At 45.0% G+C, this 21,626-nt stretch overlaps 1 protein-coding gene across 3 annotated transcripts in view; it reads right to left on the reverse strand.

Annotated features, from left to right (window-relative positions):
* Positions 1-21,626, reverse strand: part of LOC310749393 (dual oxidase 2-like) — a 49,002-nt gene that overhangs the window by 14,920 nt on the left and 12,456 nt on the right. For 2 of the 3 annotated variants that reach the window (XM_083586226.1, XM_083586225.1), the window contains exons 9-20: positions 19,558-19,715; positions 18,456-18,622; positions 15,257-15,375; positions 14,130-14,267; positions 12,834-12,950; positions 11,748-11,950; positions 10,643-10,828; positions 8,288-8,513; positions 7,391-7,484; positions 6,571-6,746; positions 5,004-5,073; positions 2,559-2,654 (exon numbers count right to left, since the gene is read on the reverse strand). In XM_083586226.1, coding sequence (XP_083442352.1) covers positions 2,559-2,654; positions 5,004-5,073; positions 6,571-6,746; positions 7,391-7,484; positions 8,288-8,513; positions 10,643-10,828; positions 11,748-11,950; positions 12,834-12,950; positions 14,130-14,267; positions 15,257-15,375; positions 18,456-18,622; positions 19,558-19,715 — 1,750 coding nt within the window. Of the gene's footprint in view, positions 1-2,558; positions 2,655-5,003; positions 5,074-6,570; positions 6,747-7,390; positions 7,485-8,287; positions 8,514-10,642; positions 10,829-11,747; positions 11,951-12,833; positions 12,951-14,129; positions 14,268-15,256; positions 15,376-18,455; positions 18,623-19,557; positions 19,716-20,633; positions 20,743-21,626 lie in introns of those variants that run through there. The other variant, XM_083586227.1, reaches the window with a different exon arrangement.

A 21,626-nucleotide genomic window follows, 5' to 3' on the forward strand; every position in this document is an offset into this window, starting at 1 on the left:
GTAACGCACACAGCATTCCTCAGCAATAAAATCTACGCTAATTATTTGCCAGTGCATTTGACTGTAGTGCCAGAATAATGTACTGTACAGCAATCCCAGTGTAAGATGTTTGCAAGAAGGAGCAAATCCAGAAACTGATTATGCCCCATTATTAAATGTTTATTTGCCAACTCAATTACATTGCAGAAATAGTTCTTGAGCACAGCTGAAATATATAAACTAATTTTGGTCACGGTAGGGTGAGTCACAGGACTTTGTTGCTGTGTTAGGAACACAGCAAAATGTCAAAGTAGCACCAAAAAGGCCCATTCTCATGCTGCCACCTCAGATGGCAAACGCCAGGTACAGGTTGGCTCATGTGGGGAGTTGCAGTCCTTTAATTAAGTACACAAAGCCAACCTGAGCATTGATGCAACACGTACATTGGCCCTCCAACCACAACGATATAAAGTCCATTAACTACTTTCCTCTGAGGTTAGTGCCAAGGCTTTGTCACAGACGAGACAATGATATATTTGGATACCTTCCAGGGATTGATTTTGCTCTGTGGCCTAAAAGCTGACCACAAGGCAAACAAGTCAATGATATCAACAAAACTCAACAGCGTATAAAATGAGCATTGTGTGTTTGCCTAAGGGAGAGTCCGTCAGAAATGGACAACAATTCTCATCAAAGCGCTGCATCACAGGCAGAGGTGATAAGGTAGAAGACATTTCCAGGAATACGGAAATATTATGATGCTATAGGCACACAAAGGCTGGGCATTTCAGAGAACAATCATAAAATGCAAATCAGCTGTGATGCTATCTGAGTGTTTACATCTGCCACCCCCCACCCCTGCCCCAGGGACTGTTTTATTTCCCTTATGTACTATAGCAGAATGAAGAAATGATGCCATCTGCATGTATGTTTTATAAGTTTCCTTTCCCACGTATAAAAACATAAAAGTGCGTCATAAGGTCCCATAGAAGAAGCCAATGTCTACTCAGAAGTAAGCCCAATGGAGTACAATGGTAAATGTACTCCATTGGTAAATGGTAAATGTACTTCCAGGTAAATGTGTACAGGGGCTGCAGTCCTAATCTTACCTTTGGGGAATCTGGAATAGCATGCAAAATGGATACGTGCCAATGGCAACAGCCATTATTTGACGTTTGGCACTTCTAGGAGCATCCCTTGCCAAACCTCAGACAAAGCAGAGAATTGGCATGGAAGGATGTCCACCCCCCTTTAAGAATGGTGCTTCTGCATTGCCTTCTAATTTAACAATTCCCCCCAAGGAGCTGAGAGCAGTAAACATGGTTCTCTCTCTCTTTAACAATTCCATCTCACCCCGACTTGTTATGAGGAAAGGACAGCAACCAGCTGTTTGTGAAGCATTCACCCCAAATTGTCTGCAAAAGGGTTGAGGGAAAGGTTAGGCAATGCTGGCTATTTGTTGAGGCTTCGTTCCAGTTTGTTTGCAGGGGGGGGGGGATGGGATGCTGCACCAAACAAGCGTTAATCCACGTCTTCCAGTGCATTTTCCACCTGCTTTTCTCAGTGCCTGACTTGAATTTGCCGGTATGCGATTGATCCCATTCAAAAGCAGCAACAGTCTGGAAGTGCCATCACTCAAGATTATAAAACATGCTTGGTAGAGATTTAAATCTGGCTCTTCCTGCCTTCAGCCCAACACTAACCATTACTTTATACTGGCTCTCAGGGTAGCACTGTTTTAAATTAATCAATTACAAGCCTTTATAAACTGCTTATGGGACGTGGGCGGCGCTGTGGGTTAAACCACAGAGCCTAGGACTTGCCGATCAGAAGGTTGCGGTTCAAATCCCCGTGACGGGGTGAGCTCCCATTGCTCGGTCCCTGCTCCTGCCAACCTAGCAGTTCGAAAGTACATCAAAGTGCAAGTAGATAAATAGGTACCGCTCCGGCGGGAAGATAAGTGGCGTTTCCATGCGCTGCTCTGGTTCGCCAGAAGCAACTTAGTCATGCTAGCCACATGACCCGGAAAAACTCACTGCGGACAAACGTTGGCTCCCTGGGCCAGTAAAGCGAGATGAGTGCCGCAACCCCATAGTCGTTCGCGACTAGACTTAACTGTCAGGGGTCCTTTACCTTTACTTTTTTAATTTCTAAGGAATAGATCTATTGAAATGAATGGGCTATATGCAATACTACTCCTAGTCAGATTAGACCCATTGAAATTGATGGATATGACCAATTTAGGTCAATTTGTGCCCTTGGGCCTACTCAGAGTACAACTTGGCTACAACTCAATGTTATTAAAACAAAAATCCAGAATAAAACAACACTTCAAAGGCATATGGAGAGCAGGAACTCAGAAAGTGGAGAGAAACAAAAATAGGGCCCTGGACAAAAATATGACTCTACATGAGATCTGATGTAACTGATGGTTTCTGCTTCACATATGGCAGAGGGAAGGGAGTTCCATAATGCAGTTACAGCAGCAGAAAATGCCTGTTTTGGGATCACCATGATAAATTCTAATCTAAATAGATGTCACGTTGGAAGGCTATTAAGAAATACAATCAGACACTTACTTTTTTCCTGGCCTCCTCCTCAGGTTTTGCCCTGGCATTCCCCCAGTAGTTGCATCTCCTTCCAGAATCAGGGGCTGTTCCCGATTTAGGATGATGCTTAAGGAAGCAGATAATAGCCTTTCAGAGAACAGTCTTATCTATTACACAACTTGGAACCAAGAAAGCTGACCCAGGCCCTTTGATTTTATGGTTGCTTAGAAGGAAAAAGTTTGCCCACTGCAAGTGAATGACACCAGCCTCCCTAAATATTTCCCATGCCCAGCTTATTTGTTCTGCCACATTTCTGGCAGAAGAAACAACTCCTCTTCTTTAGCATTTTGTTTTCTGAATAACAGCTGTAGCTCTTCTAGAGAAAGTGGGTTTGATAATCGGAAAATGCTGAAAATCTAGTTGCATGGAAAACATAACAGGCATTCCTCTTAGGGTGTTTCTAGGGATGTTTCTTATGACATCTGTTTTGCAGCCAGAAGGTTGTGCTTAACATAGCAGCACCTACACTGGGGAATCAATTATTAGAGGAGGGTCACCTGTGTTTTGTTCTATATGCAGTCTTAAAATGATTTTATTTACCCTGTCATGTGAGCGAGTTTTATGCCATTTTTTCCACTCTTGAGAATATTTTTTTCCTTGATTCCTCAGCATGCAATTTTATGTGTAAATATAATAAAATAAATAGAGACATAGGACGGCTGCCTTATACCAAGCCAGACCACGTTGGTTTGACACTGACCGCCAGCAGCTCTCCAGGGTTTCAGCAAGGAGATGCTAGCGAGTGGAGCCAAGTCATTTTGCATGCATGACCTAATGAAGGGGCCATTAGAATATTGTTCTCTATATGATCCCAAAAACTGTTTGAGCCATTTTCTCCTCTCTCAGAATGACTGGCTTAGGCGGGTAAAAAGATAAGAGCAAAGCTGAATGGATTATTGTACCCCAGACAGGGGGCACAAGAAACAAAGCCCCATCTTATTGCTATTAGTGCAAATCACATTTTTTACATGTGAACACGTGTCGAGGTCCATCAGGAGAACAAGGCTGGCATTGATGGAACAGACTGAAATATTTCTTATTCAAGGTTGTAAAGAGATAAGCAGACTCAGGAACGCATATTGCCGTGGCGTGGAGAGGCTGGTGTGAGGCCATTGCAGGGGAGAAGGGGGGCAAGCAAGCCCATATAAGGTCAAGCCCAAATAAGGACATAGGAAGTTGCTAAAATTATGATTTCCCAGAAATCAGGTGGTATTATTCTGCAAATGTATAAAAAGGGCTGGCAAGCCCAGAGAGGGGGACAGGCAATGAACTTTACCTTGTCTGTACCATTATTTTGTCATGATAAAATAAAAATGATTTTACTGCTGTCAAATTGACTTTTTGAAGCAAATTTTGATACTCCGAAGGGAAGGAACTAAGAAAAGGTCTTTCACTATGGATCAGGTTGTTTTTCTACGTGACTGGTAGTCTGGGCTGGCTGCTGCTAGCACCACAATAACATCATGTGCTGGGTGACACCCTTTTTAAAGGAGTGACAGTAACATCACATGCTGGGTGACACCCTTTTACAGCACCCGGCACTTTCATTGGCATTGTGTCTGGAAGTGCCCTTAGGCCTAGCATCGTTTACTCTTTGGAAACAAAGATCTCTGGTTAACTGCTGCATAGCCCATGCAATAATACTGGGGGTGGGGCACACTGTTCAGAGGAATGAGCCGGTTGCAGTTAGACATATCTTTGGCACAGCTGTAGCCCAGAGGGCATAATGGCCTCAGCACTCTCTCCAGGCAACACGCAGTGGAAATTCACTCAGTGCCGTTTAAAGAACCTTAACGTGGCTCTTCCTCCTATCTCTCTGCACTACCTTAAATATGCGGAAACAAGTTCATCTCACAACCTTTCGTTCCTCCACCAAACCAATTTAAACACCTTACATAGCAACCATTTAAAAACCAGGGGAAGTGGCAGGGTATTTTTGTTTTTTGTTTTGGCAGGGCAAGGATTTCAGCTGGAAAATGGAGAGTGCGGAAATGGTTAAAAGACCCTCCGGAGCTATGTTTCATGAACAAGAGAACCCTATAAACAAGGCTAAGTTTCACTGTCAAGCAGCAATGTGTGGGAATTTCTTTCAAAACCAGTAGGTGAATTTACTCTTTCACTTAACTGTAAGGAACGGGCTGATTAACAGAACTATAACCACAGCGAAAAGCTTAGCAGAGAAACGGAATACACATCATACTTTTAAAACACATTTAAGGCACATCCCTGACACACACACCCCAAAACAGAATCCTTGTAACTGTAGTTTGTTGAGGGTGGTGGTAATTGTCCCTGGGATACTTTAGAGGAGGAAATGTGCTTTAAATGTATGCTGTGTATCTGTGGAGCGAGTGCCGGACGGCGCTTGAGATGAGCCCGGCTCACAGAGGATCAGTGGCTGAGCAGAGAACTTACTTGTTGCTTCTATCCTTGTCGATGACGGAGGCTCGATTGCTCACATTTTGTCTGAATCTGTCAGGAATTCCTTTGAGAGACAGAATAAGGAAAGTCATGTCTGTTCATACGAAGGATTTTGCAGAATAAGGGGAAGAGAAAGGGCTAACTTCTTAGGGTTATGTCTCAGACCAGAGGTCCATATAGTCTGTTTCTGACAGTGGCATTGTAAATATAGATGGATGAACACATACACAGAGGCTTGAGAGCAGTACATGTGAAAAGGATCTAGGAGTCTTGGTTGACCACAAACTTGACATGAGCCAACAGTGTGACGCGGCAGCTAAAAAAGCCAATGCAATTCTGGGCTGCATCAATAGGAGTAAAGCATCTAGATCAAGGGAAGTAATAGTGCCACTGTATTCTGCTCTGGTCAGACCTCACCTGGAGTACTGTGTCCAGTTCTGGGCACCACAGTTCAAGAAGGACACTGACAAACTGGAACGTGTCCAGAGGAGGGCAACCAAAATGGTCAAAGGCCTGGAAACGATGCCTTATGAGGAACGGCTAAGGGAGCTGGGCATGTTTAGCCTGGAGAAGAGGAGGTTAAGGGGTGATATGATAGCCATGTTCAAATATATAAAAGGATGTCACATAGAGGAGGGAGAAAGGTTGTTTTCTGCTGCTCCAGAGAAGCGGACACGGAGCAATGGTTCCAAACTACAAGAAAGAAGATTCCACCTAAACATTAGGAAGAACTTCCTGACAGTAAGAGCTGTTCGGCAGTGGAATTTGCTGCCCAGGAGTGTGGTGGAGTCTCCTTCTTTGGAGGTCTTTAAGCAGAGGCTTGACAACCATATGTCAGGAGTGCTCTGATGGTGTTTCCTGCTTGGCAGGGGGTTGGACTCGATGGCCCTTGTGGTCTCTTCCAACTCTATGATTCTATGATTTCTAGCAGGAAATTGGTGGTGGAAAGAGATGCTTAACCCAAGTGCCAGACAGCCAGAGCCATAGCTGGGTGATCTTACGCCCCTGGCAGAACTGTCCAGAGTGTGCCCCCTCAGCCACTGACAAATTAGCTCTTCTTTCCGCCTCTCCTCCAAACCCCTTCCCCCATTCAATCCACCTTCTATTTAAAACCTTTTCTTATAAGGCAATAATCAATATTTTTATTTATAGACATATTTATGGACATATTTTAAAGCCAATTTTGTGGGGGGGGCCCTCGCCTACGCCCCTGGAGGGGGCCCACCTCACCGCTCCCTTACTATGGCCCTGCAGACAGCCACCTAACTGGCTGTTGGGCGCTTGGCAATCCCACACAAGGGCGTTATGATTGATGCCATGGGATCGGAAGGTGGTTTGTCCTGCCCACCTGTCAAAGTTGGCTTCAGGAAGAGATGTGGAGCCAAAAAGATTTCCCATTGGTGGAGTAGAAGGAAGGCCGATTCTCCATTGCAAGTCCAACCACGCTCCCCCAGTATTGTGAGGGTTGGAAATTCCAATTTACCTAACAATTCAGCTGCTTAATTTTGCCTTCCCATGCCCCCCCCCCAAGCTCAGGCCTGGGCTCTCCCTTTTCCATTACCTTTAACGCAGAGTTGAGTGAAGCGGAACTCCTGGTCATGGTCCCGCAGCATGTAGTTAAAATCTTCCCAGGTGAGCTCCTCTTTGTCTTCGAACCCCGACTCCTTGAACAAGGACTCTATGACCTTCTCAGTCTGATCTCGCGAGAGGCAGTTGTTGTAGATCTCAATGAAAGACCTAAGAGGCAACAGAAGACACAACGCGGTCAGCAAACAAGGAGCCTGTTGCAAAAGCTGCCATGAATCAAAGGGCTGTGGGCAAAGTGGCATGGGTACATGCAAAATGTACTGAGTCAAATTATGTTGAGAAAAGGGGTCCAAAACATCTGAGTCTTCACTAAGAACCTTGCAGTCAGATGTCCACCCTAAGCATTTCTGGTCACTAACAACATAACCTCTACCTGCCTCATTTTTCCTTACATTATGCATTCTGTTCTCAATTGCAAGAATTTATGATATTAGATGTCATATGTGTACTGAGCATTGATTATTATTTTTTAAAAAAAGAATATCAGAATCCATTAGGGAGAAACTGTCGCCTCGTATGAATTTCAATTTCAAAACTGGGGCTGGAGAATCCACTCTCGGTCACTGGCCTTGTTCCTCACCTTGTAGGGCTTTTGCCTAGAAGGAATGTGTCCTTGCATTCGGATAACACACTTTGCTTGGCTGGATGGAGGGTAAAGAGAAACTGGCCTGTTTACATTACTGTTTACATTTCTTGACCTGTCTGCCCTGCCCACCACTGATATGCGGCCCCTGGGAGAATAAAATGTGGCCCTCTAGCTGAAAAAGACTTCCTTCCCCGGCACTATCCAGTACCTCAACATTCTGAAGAATTCTTCCTTTGAAAGAAAGCCATTTCCATCTATATCATACATGGTGAACATCAGTTTTGACTTCTCTTGGGGAGATCCTGGTGGAGGAAGAGTAAGATGAGTAACATCAAAAATACTTACCATAAAAATGCTTATCATAAAGCCCATTTGATAAGGAATTTTTATGAGAGGCCAATTCTCCAGCCCCACAATGACTTCACTGATAACTGAAGGGGGGGGATTTGTGTTCCAGGAAACTGGTGGGTGAGGATGTGGGAAAGACTATTGCTGCAGCCTGACACATGAGGATGACGCAGATCTCTCAGTTTTCCTTGTTTTCACTCTTTAGATTCAGTTGTTCGCATCCCAACATCAGCTGGCATTTTTATTTAAAACCCTCATAAAAATCTATCTGCACTTTAGTGCAGAATACAATTTTGAAATGCAATTTCCTCTGATTTTTGCATGTTATTTTCACTAAAATATGCATTTCTAGGCACACTTTTACCCTGTTGGTTTTTCTACACATTATTTGGTTGGAGGACCAAATTGCAAATTTTGGGCCGGTGTGAATTTTGAAGAAACGGCTATGTTTTGCTTGGCATACTGTTTGGAACTGGTTGTTAAATGTGAACTGAATCAAATTTCTCTCCCACCTTTATTAGGAATGGCCTTCCCATAATTATCCTGATCAGTAGCTTCTCAGGTTGGCTGAGCTGGACTTACTTCCTGCTGAACCAACGTGATTCCCCATTGACCATCTGGCTGCTGGTCTCTCCTACTAGAGATGTTCCTTGATGTACACATGATGAACACCTGGAATGTTTTCCCATGTAGAATTCTGAATGCCCTGATTAGGCTCTATTCCCTCCCATACTTTTTCACTGATATCCAATTTCACCTTTCATAAAGACCACGAAGATGTCTAGGAACTCCCGGAAGGAGAGATATCCATTGCCGTCTTTGTCAGCGAGTGAGAACATGGAGTCCACAAACACAGACTGGGGCTTGAGCCCCAGCGCATCTGCAAACTCCTCCCTGCTCAGCTCACACTTCAACGCTTCTTTGGCTTTCTGGGAAGTTTCCAAGCTGAGCTCCCCAGCGTCTAATCTGTCAATGTCTAGAACCTGGAAAGGACAAGACACATGGTGAGGTTCCTGGAATAACACTTCTCAGGCTTCGCAGGAATAACAGAACTGCAACAAACCCAGGACGCCTTTCTCTCTGCTCTGCAAATATTAGTTTAAAATAACTTATCAACCAAGGTTTGATTTCTATCTCCATAGTTCAGAACATCGATCGGATCATCTAAGCATTTTGTAAGTGCCTCTATTTGATGTTTAACAAAAAAGAATGCAGGAAATCCCCGACAATTAAAAGGACACAGTTCCACGTTGGGGGACAAGCTGCTGTAAGGAAGAATGAGCAATGACTTATTCATGCCACGTTTGGGCAAAGGTTTCTGGCAAGAAGTGCAAGGGAATGTTCTTTCATAGGTGGTTGTCTTGTAAAAGGATAGAAGAGTAGTGGGAAATGATCCATAATGAATTGAAAAAAATGTTTAAAAGTACTTTCCAAAAAACCCAGAGTCCTTCCTGTTGGGGGTAATTCAAACTCAAATACCCAGGTGTCAAAAAAGGTTGTTTATCTATGCTACTACTGCGGCCCGTGTTTTGGTAGCCCCAAAATGGAAAACAAGCGAGGTCCCAACCAAAGAAGAATGGCAACTTAAGTTGACAGAATATACACAACTTGCAGACTTAACATATAGAATAAGAGAACAAGAAGAACCTACTTTTAAAGAAGAGTGGGAAATGTTTATTGAATAGATGGGAAATAACTGTGTACAGCTGAAAACACTGGCAGCATTAAGATAAATTCAACAGTGTAAATAAGTTTTGATGGATGCAATAATGGAATACTGAATGGTATGGTTTTTGTAAAATATGCAGAGATATAAGATGTGTAAAATGAACCATGGAAAGAGAAGACGGGGAGTCATTGGTATCTTAAGGATGTAAAATGAGTATTTTAAATTGTAAAACAGAAAATTTAATAAAAATTATCTATATAAAAAGAAGTGCTGGCCTTAGCCGTCTTTTCCCCACCCTTTTGCTGACTGCAATATGTGAGGGGCAGTATTTGGAGGTGGGGTTAGAATGCTGGGAATAGACAAAGGACAGCAGGTTCGAATCTCACTGGGGAGATCTTAGGCCTACCACTGTCTCCAACTCTCACTGAGCACCCAGGGTATATCTGTGAGGATAAAAATGGAGGATGTACTTAAATCTGAACTCCTTGGAGGAATTTTGGGATTAAAAAAAATGAATGTAATGAAATGAAAGAAACTACCATGCTCCTTCTTGCCATGCTCATCAGGCTCTGCATTTTTGAGGGGGGCTTAAAAAAAAGAATTACGTCAAATTTGCATAGGATTGTACCCAGTGCTAGCCCTACACAGAATGCACCCACTGAAGTGAGTGAATACGAGTCCTTCATTAATTTCAGTGAATCTACTCTGAGTAGGACTAGCATTGGATACAACCGACAGCGTCACTGCCATGCACTCCTCCTGGTGGGATGAGCATTTTTCAAGGAGGAAGAGGAGGAAGTCATGATGGGAACACATCCCCTGTGGGACTCTGAAAGTGGCTGTCCTATACTGAAAGGTTATTGTCAAATAGGTAGGCACATGCACAGATCTATCCCTGAGAAGGACTATTTAAGGAAAGAGTTGGAAACATTTGCCTGAATAACACAGTGCAACATTGAGGCTCTTTTTCACGTACACATGGCAAATTACCTTGATTGTATACAATAACATCATCACTATGTATGTGCTGTCAGCTTATCTTGTTTGCCCTCAGAGACAGATGTTTACATTTGCAGCTATTTATATCTTAGTAGGGAAGAAGAGCCAAAAAACCAAGTTTGGATGTGGTTATTCGATGCATGGCTTTCTTTGACACAAGTCCCATTGTGTTCAGAAGGCCTTGCTGCCAGGTTTGTGAACACTGTGGGTGGTGTTCAATGCTAGTCCTGCTCTGAGTAGACCTATTGCAGTTAATGGCCATGGCTAACTTAGGTTCATTCCTTTTAGTGGGTTTACTCTGAATAGGATTTAGTTGAACACAACCCAGGGCACCAGATTCAATTAACCTGGTACGCCAGCAGAAGTCAGTGCTCTTTTGTCTGTCCTGAATCTTTCAACGGTCAACTTCTTGGATGTCCTCAAGTGCTAGTGTTATGAGAGTACCTGGGCAAATATATGCCTGAAGAAAATATCTAGGATGTCCTTTCTCTGCTCCTTGGTCACAGCCTTCTTCAGTAGCTGCTGTTCCTTCATGTCGGATATGTGGAGAGAGAGTCCATTTCTTTCAAGGTAGACCTTCAGACGATTAAGAAACTCCTTTCGCTCTGCCTCTCCATCAAACTGCAACACCTATGAATAAATGAGATGGAGAAGTTCTGATTGTGGAAATCCCTTCTCAGGAATATCTCCTTTTTTCATCTTTCTACATAGCAACTAAAGACATTGGATGTTGCTTCAGCTGCTGTTAATTGATTTGTTTTAAACTGAGGCTTAATAAGGGATTTTGGCTGATAGGAAGTCAGGATTTCAACAGACATTACATTTAATGAGTGTTCAGTGTCTGTACACAAATATCTGAGCTGCACACTCAGTGCTGGATTGAAGCTGAAGCTTAAATATTTCAAGGGACCTGTAAATACATCTTTAAACTATATTTAAAGTTTAGCATAATTGTCTTTCCGTATGTCAACAGTTTTCATATAGGCTAAGTAAGAAATCAGAAGGCATTTCTGTTTGAAAGGATTTCAAATGCAGATATGCTTCCTGGAAGACAAATGTTTTAGTTTTTAGTTGTATCCTCATCTATGCATCAGTATATAAAGGCAAATATAAATTTTAATTATTTCTATTCCATTTCTGTTAGAATGATGCATATTTTTGGTAATGCAATTGAACAGGGCCTCTTAAACTTGACACAGTTTAGAGCAGGTGCTGGAAACCTTTGACCCTCCAGATGCTGCGGAACTACAACTCCCATAATCCCTGGGGCCGTTGGCATGCTTGTTGGGCCTGATGGAAGTGGCAATTCAGCACTATCTGGAGGGCCCACACCTGGCTCCGGGCTTCAGCATGTCTTAATCTGGGCCTGTGCACACTTTTAAAATTATTCACATACAATGTCCAAGGAGAGTACAGTCTGTGTACACAACGTTTGAGCTGTACGACACTTGTCCGTGGGTACAGATAGCAGCATGTGAACAAGTCTAATGTTTTCAATATAGTTCATGAATGAGTAAATAGGCAGACAGACACCGTACAAGTTGCATACCAGGTCATATTCTTTGGGGATCTTCAACAGCAAGGTTTTGTTGCCCTTGTTGTTGGAAAGGACAGTCTCCACCTTTTGCTGGCTTTTCAGAAAGATGCTCCGAAGCACGGCCAACTTGCTGTCCAGAACTCTGATCCCCTTGTCTTCCTGCAGCTGAAGGTAGACTAGAGAGCTGTCTGTCTTGGGGTCTTGCCATTCAAACGCTGGGAGAAATGAAAATATTTATTGATATCTCGCCTTGGGTGCAGGACCCAAGGAGGCAAGTGGGATAAATTAAAACAGATACAACCAAAAACGGACAAAAATTTTAATAATAATTTTAGCACCAGAGCTTTCCTTCTTCTAGATGGGCCACCTTCCCAGGTTGGCAAGCTCCATCTGCCCCTCACCTCCCTCTGAGGCAGGTGCAGAAACCACCTTCTTGATCGTTGGACCAATTATTGTATGGGTAGACAAACTAAGGCCCGGGGGCCGGATCTGGCCCAATCGCCTTCTAAATCCGGCCTGCGGACAGACAATCAGCGTGTTTTTACATGAGTAGAATGTGTCCTTTTATTTAAAATGCATCTCTTGGTTATTTGTGGGGCATAGGAATTCGTTCATTCCCCCCAAAAAAACCTATAGCCCCCCCCCCCAAGGTCTGAGGGACAGTGGACTGGCCCTCTGCTGAAAAAGTTTGCTGACCCCTGAATTATTGGTCTCATCCACTCAATCCTCCAGAGCCTGTCTTCGTATGCAGAGAAAGTCCCTAACTCACATGGTTTGAGATCCATCAGCTACCCTCACCTGGTTTAGCTAGCCAATCAAAGTCATTCCCAGCCTCTGTCACATGCTGACAGGAGCCACAGGTGAGAACTAAGTGCAGGGGACCAAAGGTGGGGGACCGCAAGTGGACAAACTACCCCAGAAGGAGCATGGCATGTCCTTCACCAGAACTACCACCCTATATACCCCTAGCACAAATGTAGAGAGGAAGTAATAATATTGTTTGCTGAACAAAGAACAAAAGATATTCAAGGAGACTTTCCCCACTACTCCTGCATCTGCAGGAGCATTTGGTTCCAGATGCTCTGGGAAATGCCTCACCGTGGATAGAATCTGCAGATATTTCTGCCTGTACCGAGGGACTTTGCTTCTTCTTCTGCAGCTTCTTGAACGCTCTCCTCCGAAAGGCAGCAACGATCCAGGCGACAAACAGACTCACTGCAGAGACACCAATGGGACAGGCCTTGATGCGAAGCTAAGCCCTCGCTGCCAGGGTTGCTTGCCGCTAATGACCGTGCTGGGGGTTGGCATTGCTGGGCACCTGCCACAGCCCGCACCCTGCAGGGGACCCACTGACAACTCCTGAAGCAGCCTTCTCCAACTTGGTGCTCACCAGGTATTTTGGGCTGCAACTCTCATCAGCCACAGACAGCAGGGAGGATGAGTGTTGCAGTCCAGTAACATCTGGAGACACATATTCCCCATTCCTGATCAAACCATACGTTTTATGAAATAAATAATAAATAAACAAACCACGGGGTTTTTTAAAAAGTGTGGTTGGTCCTAGAGATAGGTGAATATGCTAATTTCAGTTTCTCTCAGTTTTCCAATCTTACAATTGGTTCTCCACATTTGCAATTTAATTATATTTTTTAATAAAAAGCTCTCGTGAAAATTCATCAGCATTTTAGTGTGAAATTCCCCAAATATACACATTTTGAGAGGCAGCTTTTACTAATATCCTACATTTTTGCAAAGCAATTTCCCCCAATATAAGGAACTTCTATAGGTTACGTTCAGCAATATATGCATTTATTATATGCACTTTTCATCCTAGCATGTTCATGTTTGCACATGTTACTTGGTTGGAAAAACCATACAGCAACATTTGGAGAAGTATGAATTTCAGAGGACGACCGCGTCAGTTCAAATATTGTTTTGGAAATTGTGAATTTGGTAAATTTGCCTTTTAATGCCTAATGAACTGAATGAAAACCCCAATGGCTGTTTGCTCCAATTCAGCTTCAAAGAGTGGGTTTTCATGGGGAAAGCTCCAGAGCAAAAAGAGAGAGAGAGCTTTAAAATGGGGACTTGTGCTTGGAAGGAGCAACGCAAAAGGTGTGGCATCAGTTTCAGCAAGAACACATGTCTCTCCTCAAAATAGTACAGGTTAACAGCTGCATCATCTGGAAGCTGCAGAACCAGCGGCAGTGTTTGGGGTCGCCCACTGATTAGATCAGCTTAGAGTCAGTACCAATGACTCATGGAAGACTCATCATATAAACATGGTCATGCTTTGCAGAAACTTTTGATATCAATGTGGCACCCCTAAGGACATGGCCCCAATCCAACCCCTCCTTGGGATGTAAAGTAAGCAAAACCTGGTCTGAAACAAACCCAGAGGGAAGCAACAGAGAGCAATGATGGTGATCACAAATCCAGGTACACTCCCTGCGAAGTAATCCAGTACAGTTAGCTTGACACAGACAGGCAGCTGTTGTGAAGTCACTTGCTGGGGCTGAGAACATGGCGCACCTGGGAAGACAGACAAAGTGGCCGGGGCATTAGACCAAACTGATCACCTGTGCCCTCAGCCACCCAAGAGTTCCTGAAGATTGCATAAATGCAGCAAGTATTTCCCTCCCCCATAGTTGCAATTCGTACGCAGACCCACCCCACTCCAGCAACGCTTTGATCTGATGTCAACCCCCATCCAGGCCAAGTGCCAACTTGCTCCAAGTTCTCTGGCCAAAAGGGATGGAACTCGCTTGGGCAATGGCATTTTCACTGCTTCTCTATCTCTCTAGCAGACAGAAAGCATCTCAGGTGATCTAGGTTTATAGGTGTGGGTAAGCTGAGGGGATCGTGTGTTGAAATTCTGGAAATTACTCCACACTGCAACAATGGACTGAAGAGATTGTGGCACCTAACATCAAAATAAATAAAGCCGCTCTTGCAGCAAGATGGATGGAATGTCATAAAAATGCTTCCACTGTAAATATCACAAGGTGCAAAAAACCTCCCAAAAGCCCCACCCTACCATGGTTTCCATCCAAAATCTCCTCCTGGAACATTATTCCTTTTTTCAAATGAAATTTTGATATATTTCAATTGCTTCAAGCCTTTTGAATGGGAGTGGATCGTTTTCAATCTGGATCATATTCAATCATATTCAGTCTGGTTAAAAACTCCGGTTGCATTCAGACATAACCCTAACAAACATAGCTTAATGTAATTTTTTTAATAAATAAAAAACCCTTGGGCTTATCCCATCTCCCCTTCTCTAACACAGCTGCAGGGAACAGAATACATAGAAATATTCACTTTCCATTTCAACACAGTTTGCTGTTTTGTTTCCAAACCGTGACAAACTGTAGTTAGTTTTAATTCCAAATTATCTGAAGAAGCAACACCAAACCATGGTTTCTGGTCTTGGTCTATTTGGAGAAGTGGACAAGGGTTATGGAACAGATCCTGTGGGGTTGCTCTACTGACTGGTCAACAGCCCAGAACATAAAACCCACCATCATGCAAGAAAAACACTTCTGCCTGGATGTCTTTTGACTCTGCATCGGTGACCGCTTCCAGGATGTCGTGGAATGTGGTATTTTTAATTTCTTTAATCTCGTCAGAGGAGAATAACCTGAGAAAGGGAGTCAGCAAAAGGGTTAAGTGAAGCGCCAGCCTGTTGCCGTCTGTGGGGTCTTGGGCAGAAGCCCACTTGATACATGATCCCTTTTAACTGGTGACCCATTTTCCCCTTCCCTACGGCCCCAAGCTTCAGATCCAAATTCTGTGCCAACAGATATGAATTATGCAATGTATGTACACTGTGTAAATTAAACATGTTTGTGCATGCATGGAATTTTTGTGAAGCTCTGCAATATGTAGGGGGCATCACGATATTATGCAGGGCATGGAAGCCCTGGCCTGAACCAGTGGAGATCCTATTAAGGAATCTTATGGCTTTGGAGATTTCAGTCAGCACTGCTCTGCATTTTCAAGTGTGCCTTTATACCCATAAGGTCTAGAACCTTGGGCAGCTTTCGAGGGTTAAATGTTCAGGTGTCTGCATTTTACATCTAATATTCAAAATGTTGAGCTTGTACAGATTTGCAACATGCACACAATCTTGCCATGCCCCATTGAACTAATCCTTGTACCAGCACAGGAGATGAAGAATTTATCATACAATGTGCACCACCTGGGTATATATGACTTTTAAGAAAATTGACTTATCTATGTTGGCTTCTTTTTTAAAAAAGATATTGCACAGGGACGGTGCAGTTACGTAGTCAGGAGAGTTCAATCTTTCCACAAGCTAGTGCCTCACTTTCAAGAGAAATACGTTTTCCCATCACTCAGCCTGCAATTTGCTGCTGCTGTGAAAATGTGATTCTTCCCAAACAGCAATTAGCACTGAACTTCCAACACTCTCATATCTACAGCCCCAGTGTCTTTTTCCCCTTTCCTTTTAGAGTAGCTTGCCCCACTGCCCCCTCTGCACTGAGAAGATTTATCATGGTTTAACAACAACTTCTAGGGCTGCCCATTCCTTTAGACCAGGGTTGGGGAACCTCAGTGCCGGAGGACCAATATTGGTCCTACAGCCCTGTCTGTCTCCACAGACCACACCCACTTCCAAAAGCCACACCCTCCAGGAGTGCTTTTGCCTGGCTGGTCTGTGTCTTTGAACTGTGATAATGCCTCATTCCCTGGGAGTGCCTGATCACCTCATCTGTCTCCTGAGAAATCTCTATGTGGGACAAGAAGCTACAGTTAGAACTGGATTTGGAACAACTGATTGGTTCAAAATTGGGAAAGGAGTACGACAAGGCTGTATATTGTCTCCCTGGTTATTTAACTTATATGCAGAATTCATCATGCGAAAGGCTGGGCTGGATGAATCCCTAGCCGGAATTAAGATTGCTGGAAGAAATATCAACAACCTCAGATATGCAGATGACACAACCTTGATGGCAGAAAGTGAGGAGGAATTAAAGAACCTTTTATTGAGGGTAAAAGAGGAGAGCGCAAAATATGGTCTGAAGCTCAACATCAAAAAAACGAAGATCATGGCCACTGGTCCCATCACCTCCTGGCAAATAGAAGGAGAAGAAATGGAGGCAGTGAGAGATTTTACTTTCTTGGGTTCCATGATCACTGCAGATGGTGACAGCAGCCACGAAATTAAGAGACGCCTGCTTCTTGGGAGGAAAGCAATGACCAACCTAGACAGCATCTTAAAAAGTAGAGACATCACCTTGCCAACAAAGGTCCGTATAGTAAAAGCTATGATTTTCCCAGTAGTGATGTATGGAAGTGAGAGCTGGACCATAAAGAAGGCTGATCGTCGAAGAATTGATGCTTTTGAATTATGGTGCTGGAGGAGACTCTTGAGAGTCCCATGGACTGCAAGAAGATCAAACCTATCCATTCTTAAGGAAATCAGCCCTGAGTGCTCACTGGAAGGACAGATCGTGAAGCTGAGGCTCCAATACTTTGGCCACCTCATGAGAAGAGAAGACTCCCTGGAAAAGACCCTGATGTTGGGAAAGATGGAGGGCACAAGGAGAAGGGGACGACAGAGGACGAGATGGTTGGATAGTGTCTTCGAAGCTACAAACATGAGTCTGACTAAACTGCGGGAGGCAGTGGAAGACAGAAGTGCCTGGCGTGCATGGCGTCCAGGGGGTCACGAAGAGTCGGACACGACTAAACGACTAAACAACAACAACAACGCCTCATTTGCCTGGATACGTCAAAGTGTATCTGTGGGCACAAAAACCTCTGACCTCTGCATGGCGGGTATAAAGCTCCACCCACTTTTGCATCTGGCCCCGCCCACTACTGGTACGTGGCCCCCAGAAGGTTGCCTGTGAGGCAATGTGGCCCTCAGGCTGAACAAAGTTCCCCATCTCTGACTTAGACAGGTACAGCTTCGGGGCTTGGCATTTCCAAAGGCTCATATCCTACTAAGAGGCCCACTGCCAATCCCTGGAGCCTCCTGGCCCTGCTACTGCTGGAGGAGCAAGGAGGAGGAGGAACAGCAGTAACCGCAACACATTTTGTTTGCACTCATCCTTTGGGGGGGGTGCAGGTTTGGCCCAGACAGAAGGGAAGTGAATTTGCAGAATGAGGCAAAAATAGGAGGGAAAGGAGGAGAGGGAAGTGGATGTACTCAAGCCCTCGCTGAAGGGCTCTCTCAAAACCTGAAAGCCAGGGATGGGGAATCTGTGCCACTCCTGGTGGGGCTGTATTTGAGACATTATAGAGCAGGGTGGGGAGAGAAACTGTGGTCCTCCAGATTGCTGGACTACAACTCCCATCATCCCAGACTTTTGGTCTTGCTGGCAGGGGATGATGAGAGTTCAAGTCCAATGACACCTGGGGGGGGGGTGGCCACATCTTTCCAACCTCTGTCACAGAGTAGAGATCCACATGATATGGTTAAAGCATATTAAATGCACATGACTTCCCCCGAAGAGCCCTGAGAAACTGTGGTTTGTTATAAAGGTGCTGCACACTGTAGCTCTGTGAGGAGGAAACTATAGCTCCCAGGCGGCCTGAATATGATGTAAAATTGTAGTGCAAATCTGTCTAGAGTTTCTGGTACTTGGTGGCAACGGCAAGAAATTTCCTCCCTCTTTCTGCAAGCTGGCCTTCCCGGTGTTCATGCACCCCATGCTTATGAATGTTTTCAAAAAGTTGGTTAGCTGTTACCCATTCTTGGTGTTTTCAAACCAGAACCGATCTCCATCCCGTAAGCGAATAAACTGGTCCTGAATGATGCTGCGGAAGAGCTTTCTATCTGCTTCCAACAGGCCCCCAAGCAGCAGTTCCAGGCGGTCTGTGTCATTGCCGTACATCTCTGCAAGTTCTCTGCAAAGCTGGGAACAAGCCGCAAAGTTAAGACGAGTGGGAGGCTTTCCAGGCTGCTTGGTTAGTTAGAGGGGCAGGCTGCATCGACACCGTACATTTAAAGCACATGACTTCCCTCAAATAAATCCTGGGGACTTTATGAAGGCTAAATTACAGTCTCCAGGATCCTTTGGTGGAAGCAATTGTGTATATGTATGGCATATATACAGAAAGAGAGAGGGTGCTTTGAATCTGTCAACCAAAGCAGCTTCACTCTGATCATACAGTAAAAGAACAAAAGCCTTCAAAACATTTTTCTCCAGAGCGGCAGCAGCAGAGGAAGTGCTCCGTGGCTTTTTTGAGCTTGCTGATCTCCCAAAGACCTTGATGCCGCCTTCCTTAACTTTGGGCCCTCAGATGCTGGACTACAGCAGAGCTAATGGTCAGGAATAGGAATTGTAGTTCAACAACACCTGGGGACTGGAGACTAGGGAAGGCTGTCTTAAAGAGGGCAATGGGCAGGCCTGAAAGCTCTGGAGCAGTGATGTGACAAGAGGACCATGGAAGCTGACTTATAGTAGGTCAGAGGATTTATATCTAGCAATGTCTGCTCTGACTAGCAACAGATCTCCAGGGACTCAAGGAGGCAACTTTCCTCTCATCTGATACATGTTTCTTCAAATATATCATGTCAAGGATTGAACCCGGGGGCTGATGTGTGCAAAAGAGGTGCTCGTCTTCTACCAAGTTGAAGGGCTCCTGCAATGTTTCAGCTACCTGGATTTTCTCAGGTAATGTCTGATTTTCTATGGGATGCACCACAGAAATGTAGGGTTGCTCTTATAGGCACTTGGGGAAATGGTCCATCTCCACGGATGGTCCTGCTTACAGGAGACAAAATGCACCCTGTTTCATGCCTGGCTTATCTATGCCCCCACCCCCTGCAAGACCTCTGACAGAGTACCGTTTCATTTGGATGGATGTCCTGCCATTTGGTAGCAACGGAGTGGTTGAAGAACTCCCTGGCTCTATTATAGGTAGTTAATCCAAGGTCCCGCCCACGATGAATCCAGTTGGCTACGAAGTCCATGCGGGAGTACTTCAGGGTCCCATACCAGTAATCTGGAGAACAAGTGCAACACAGGACCATCAGGGCACTGCAACACAGAAGAATCCCTGCAGAGAGCAGAATGGCGGCCTTGGCAAGGCACCTCTGAGCGCTCAGATGGGCATCTGTTCTAGAAGGAACCCGGAAGGACCTGGCCTGCTTCCACATTAGGACTCCTTAGTGTTAATGCTAAGGCATCCCTGTTCAGCTTTAAGCTGTAAGTAGAAATGTAAAGTGGTTCCACGGTTAATGTTGAGCTTCCTCTCCATTCTCAGCCAGAAATACTGATTCACATGGTACAGAAGGAGGATACAAGTCTGGTGTATGTATCATTGAACCTAAGTAGGGCCATGATGGATCACAGAATCATAGAAACATAGAATTGAAGATTCGGAAGGGACCCTATCATCATTTTTTATGCTCGCTACCCCAGTATATGCACTTTTAAGAACATTACTTGGCTGGAGAATGACATTGCAAAACTCATAGAAGAGCAAATTTTAGAGGATGGCTAAATTTCAGTTTGCTTTTTCCCCCCCTAAAAAAAAAGAGGGGCAGATCAAGTTCGCTTGCCTTTAAATGTGAAGTGAATCAAGTTTCTCTGCCAACCTTATTCATAATAGGCCCACTGAAACTAATGGACCTAAGTTCATGGTGAATTAATGGACCTGGCCAAGTTCCAGCTGGTTTTTTGTTTTGCAATTAGGTAAATTCAGATTTACATTTTAATTGAATCCAATTCCTCTCCCTTCCCTATGTAATAGTAAGGGGCACCTGATCTGAGGGGACATTTGAGGAGGACAGCAGCAGAAAGAGTTAAACTGTTCCTCCACCCCACTTCCCTGTTGTACTAAAACTTTGCAAAAAGGGTGAAATGTCTCAATATTTTGCAAAGCAACCTAAGGCTCACTGCAAGGAAGACGGATTCCCACCTCCCTTCTGTGACTTGCAGTGAGGTCAGTCCTGTGGTTTTCCAAACCAACCCAATTTAAGGAGCCACGGGCACCCGGTCCGCCCCACTTTGTGGGTGCCTGGAGTGGGCCTGTGACATCACATGCATGGCGCACATGTGACATCATGCAGCTAGAGGCCTGTTGCGGCCTCCAGAAGGCCTAACGGGGTTCAACGGGGCCTGTTGTGACCTCTGGAGGGCCCGATGGAGCCCATTGCAGCTTCTGGAAGGCCCGATGAGGCCCATCACGGCTGCGGGAAGGTCTGGCAGGCTTTCCCACAGCCATGGCAGGCCTCGTCGGGCCTTCCCGTGTTTGCAATGGGCCTCGTCGGGCCTTCCACAGGCCCCAGCAGGCCTTCCCGTAGCCATGATGGGCCTTCCCGCAGCTGCGGGGGGGGGGGTTGGGTTTTCCAGAGGCTGCAATGGGCCTCCAGAAGGTAAAGAGGCATGTGGTGGAGGGACATAGTGGCAGCGCGTGGAGCCACTCCGGGGCCCCCTGGAGTTGGCCGCCCCTCTCATCAGCTGGGCAGCATGTCTGGCCAGGCTGGGCTTCCTCGGGGGTGCACTCGGCGAGCGCATGCGCTCTGCCACTGGGCATGCTGACATCAGTGCAAAAACACCCCCGGTGCATAAAAATTGTGGGTGCCCTGCAATTGTGGGTGCCATTCCTTTATGGGGAATGTTGTGGGGGCTGGAGCACCCAAAGCCCCACACATATGTAAGGAGGGAGAAGTCAAAGCTTCATATGTTTTCAGAGAAGTTTGCGTGTGGAAAATCCCTTCACTTTCACGGAGCCTCAGAGAGATTTGCAACACACTCTTTTGCAAATCCCTCCCAGTTCAGCGCAATACCAAGTCCCCACGCTCTCCAGTTTCAGCCTAAGGATGTAGAGAGAATTGATTACATTCATTGCTTGCATTTCAGTGCAACAAGGAAGCAGAGAGAGGCAAAACCTGGGCTGTAAATGTAAGGG

This window comes from Podarcis filfolensis, assembly GCF_964270895.1.
Source record: "Podarcis filfolensis genome assembly, chromosome: 14".
Lineage (NCBI taxonomy): Eukaryota > Metazoa > Chordata > Lepidosauria > Squamata > Lacertidae > Podarcis > Podarcis filfolensis.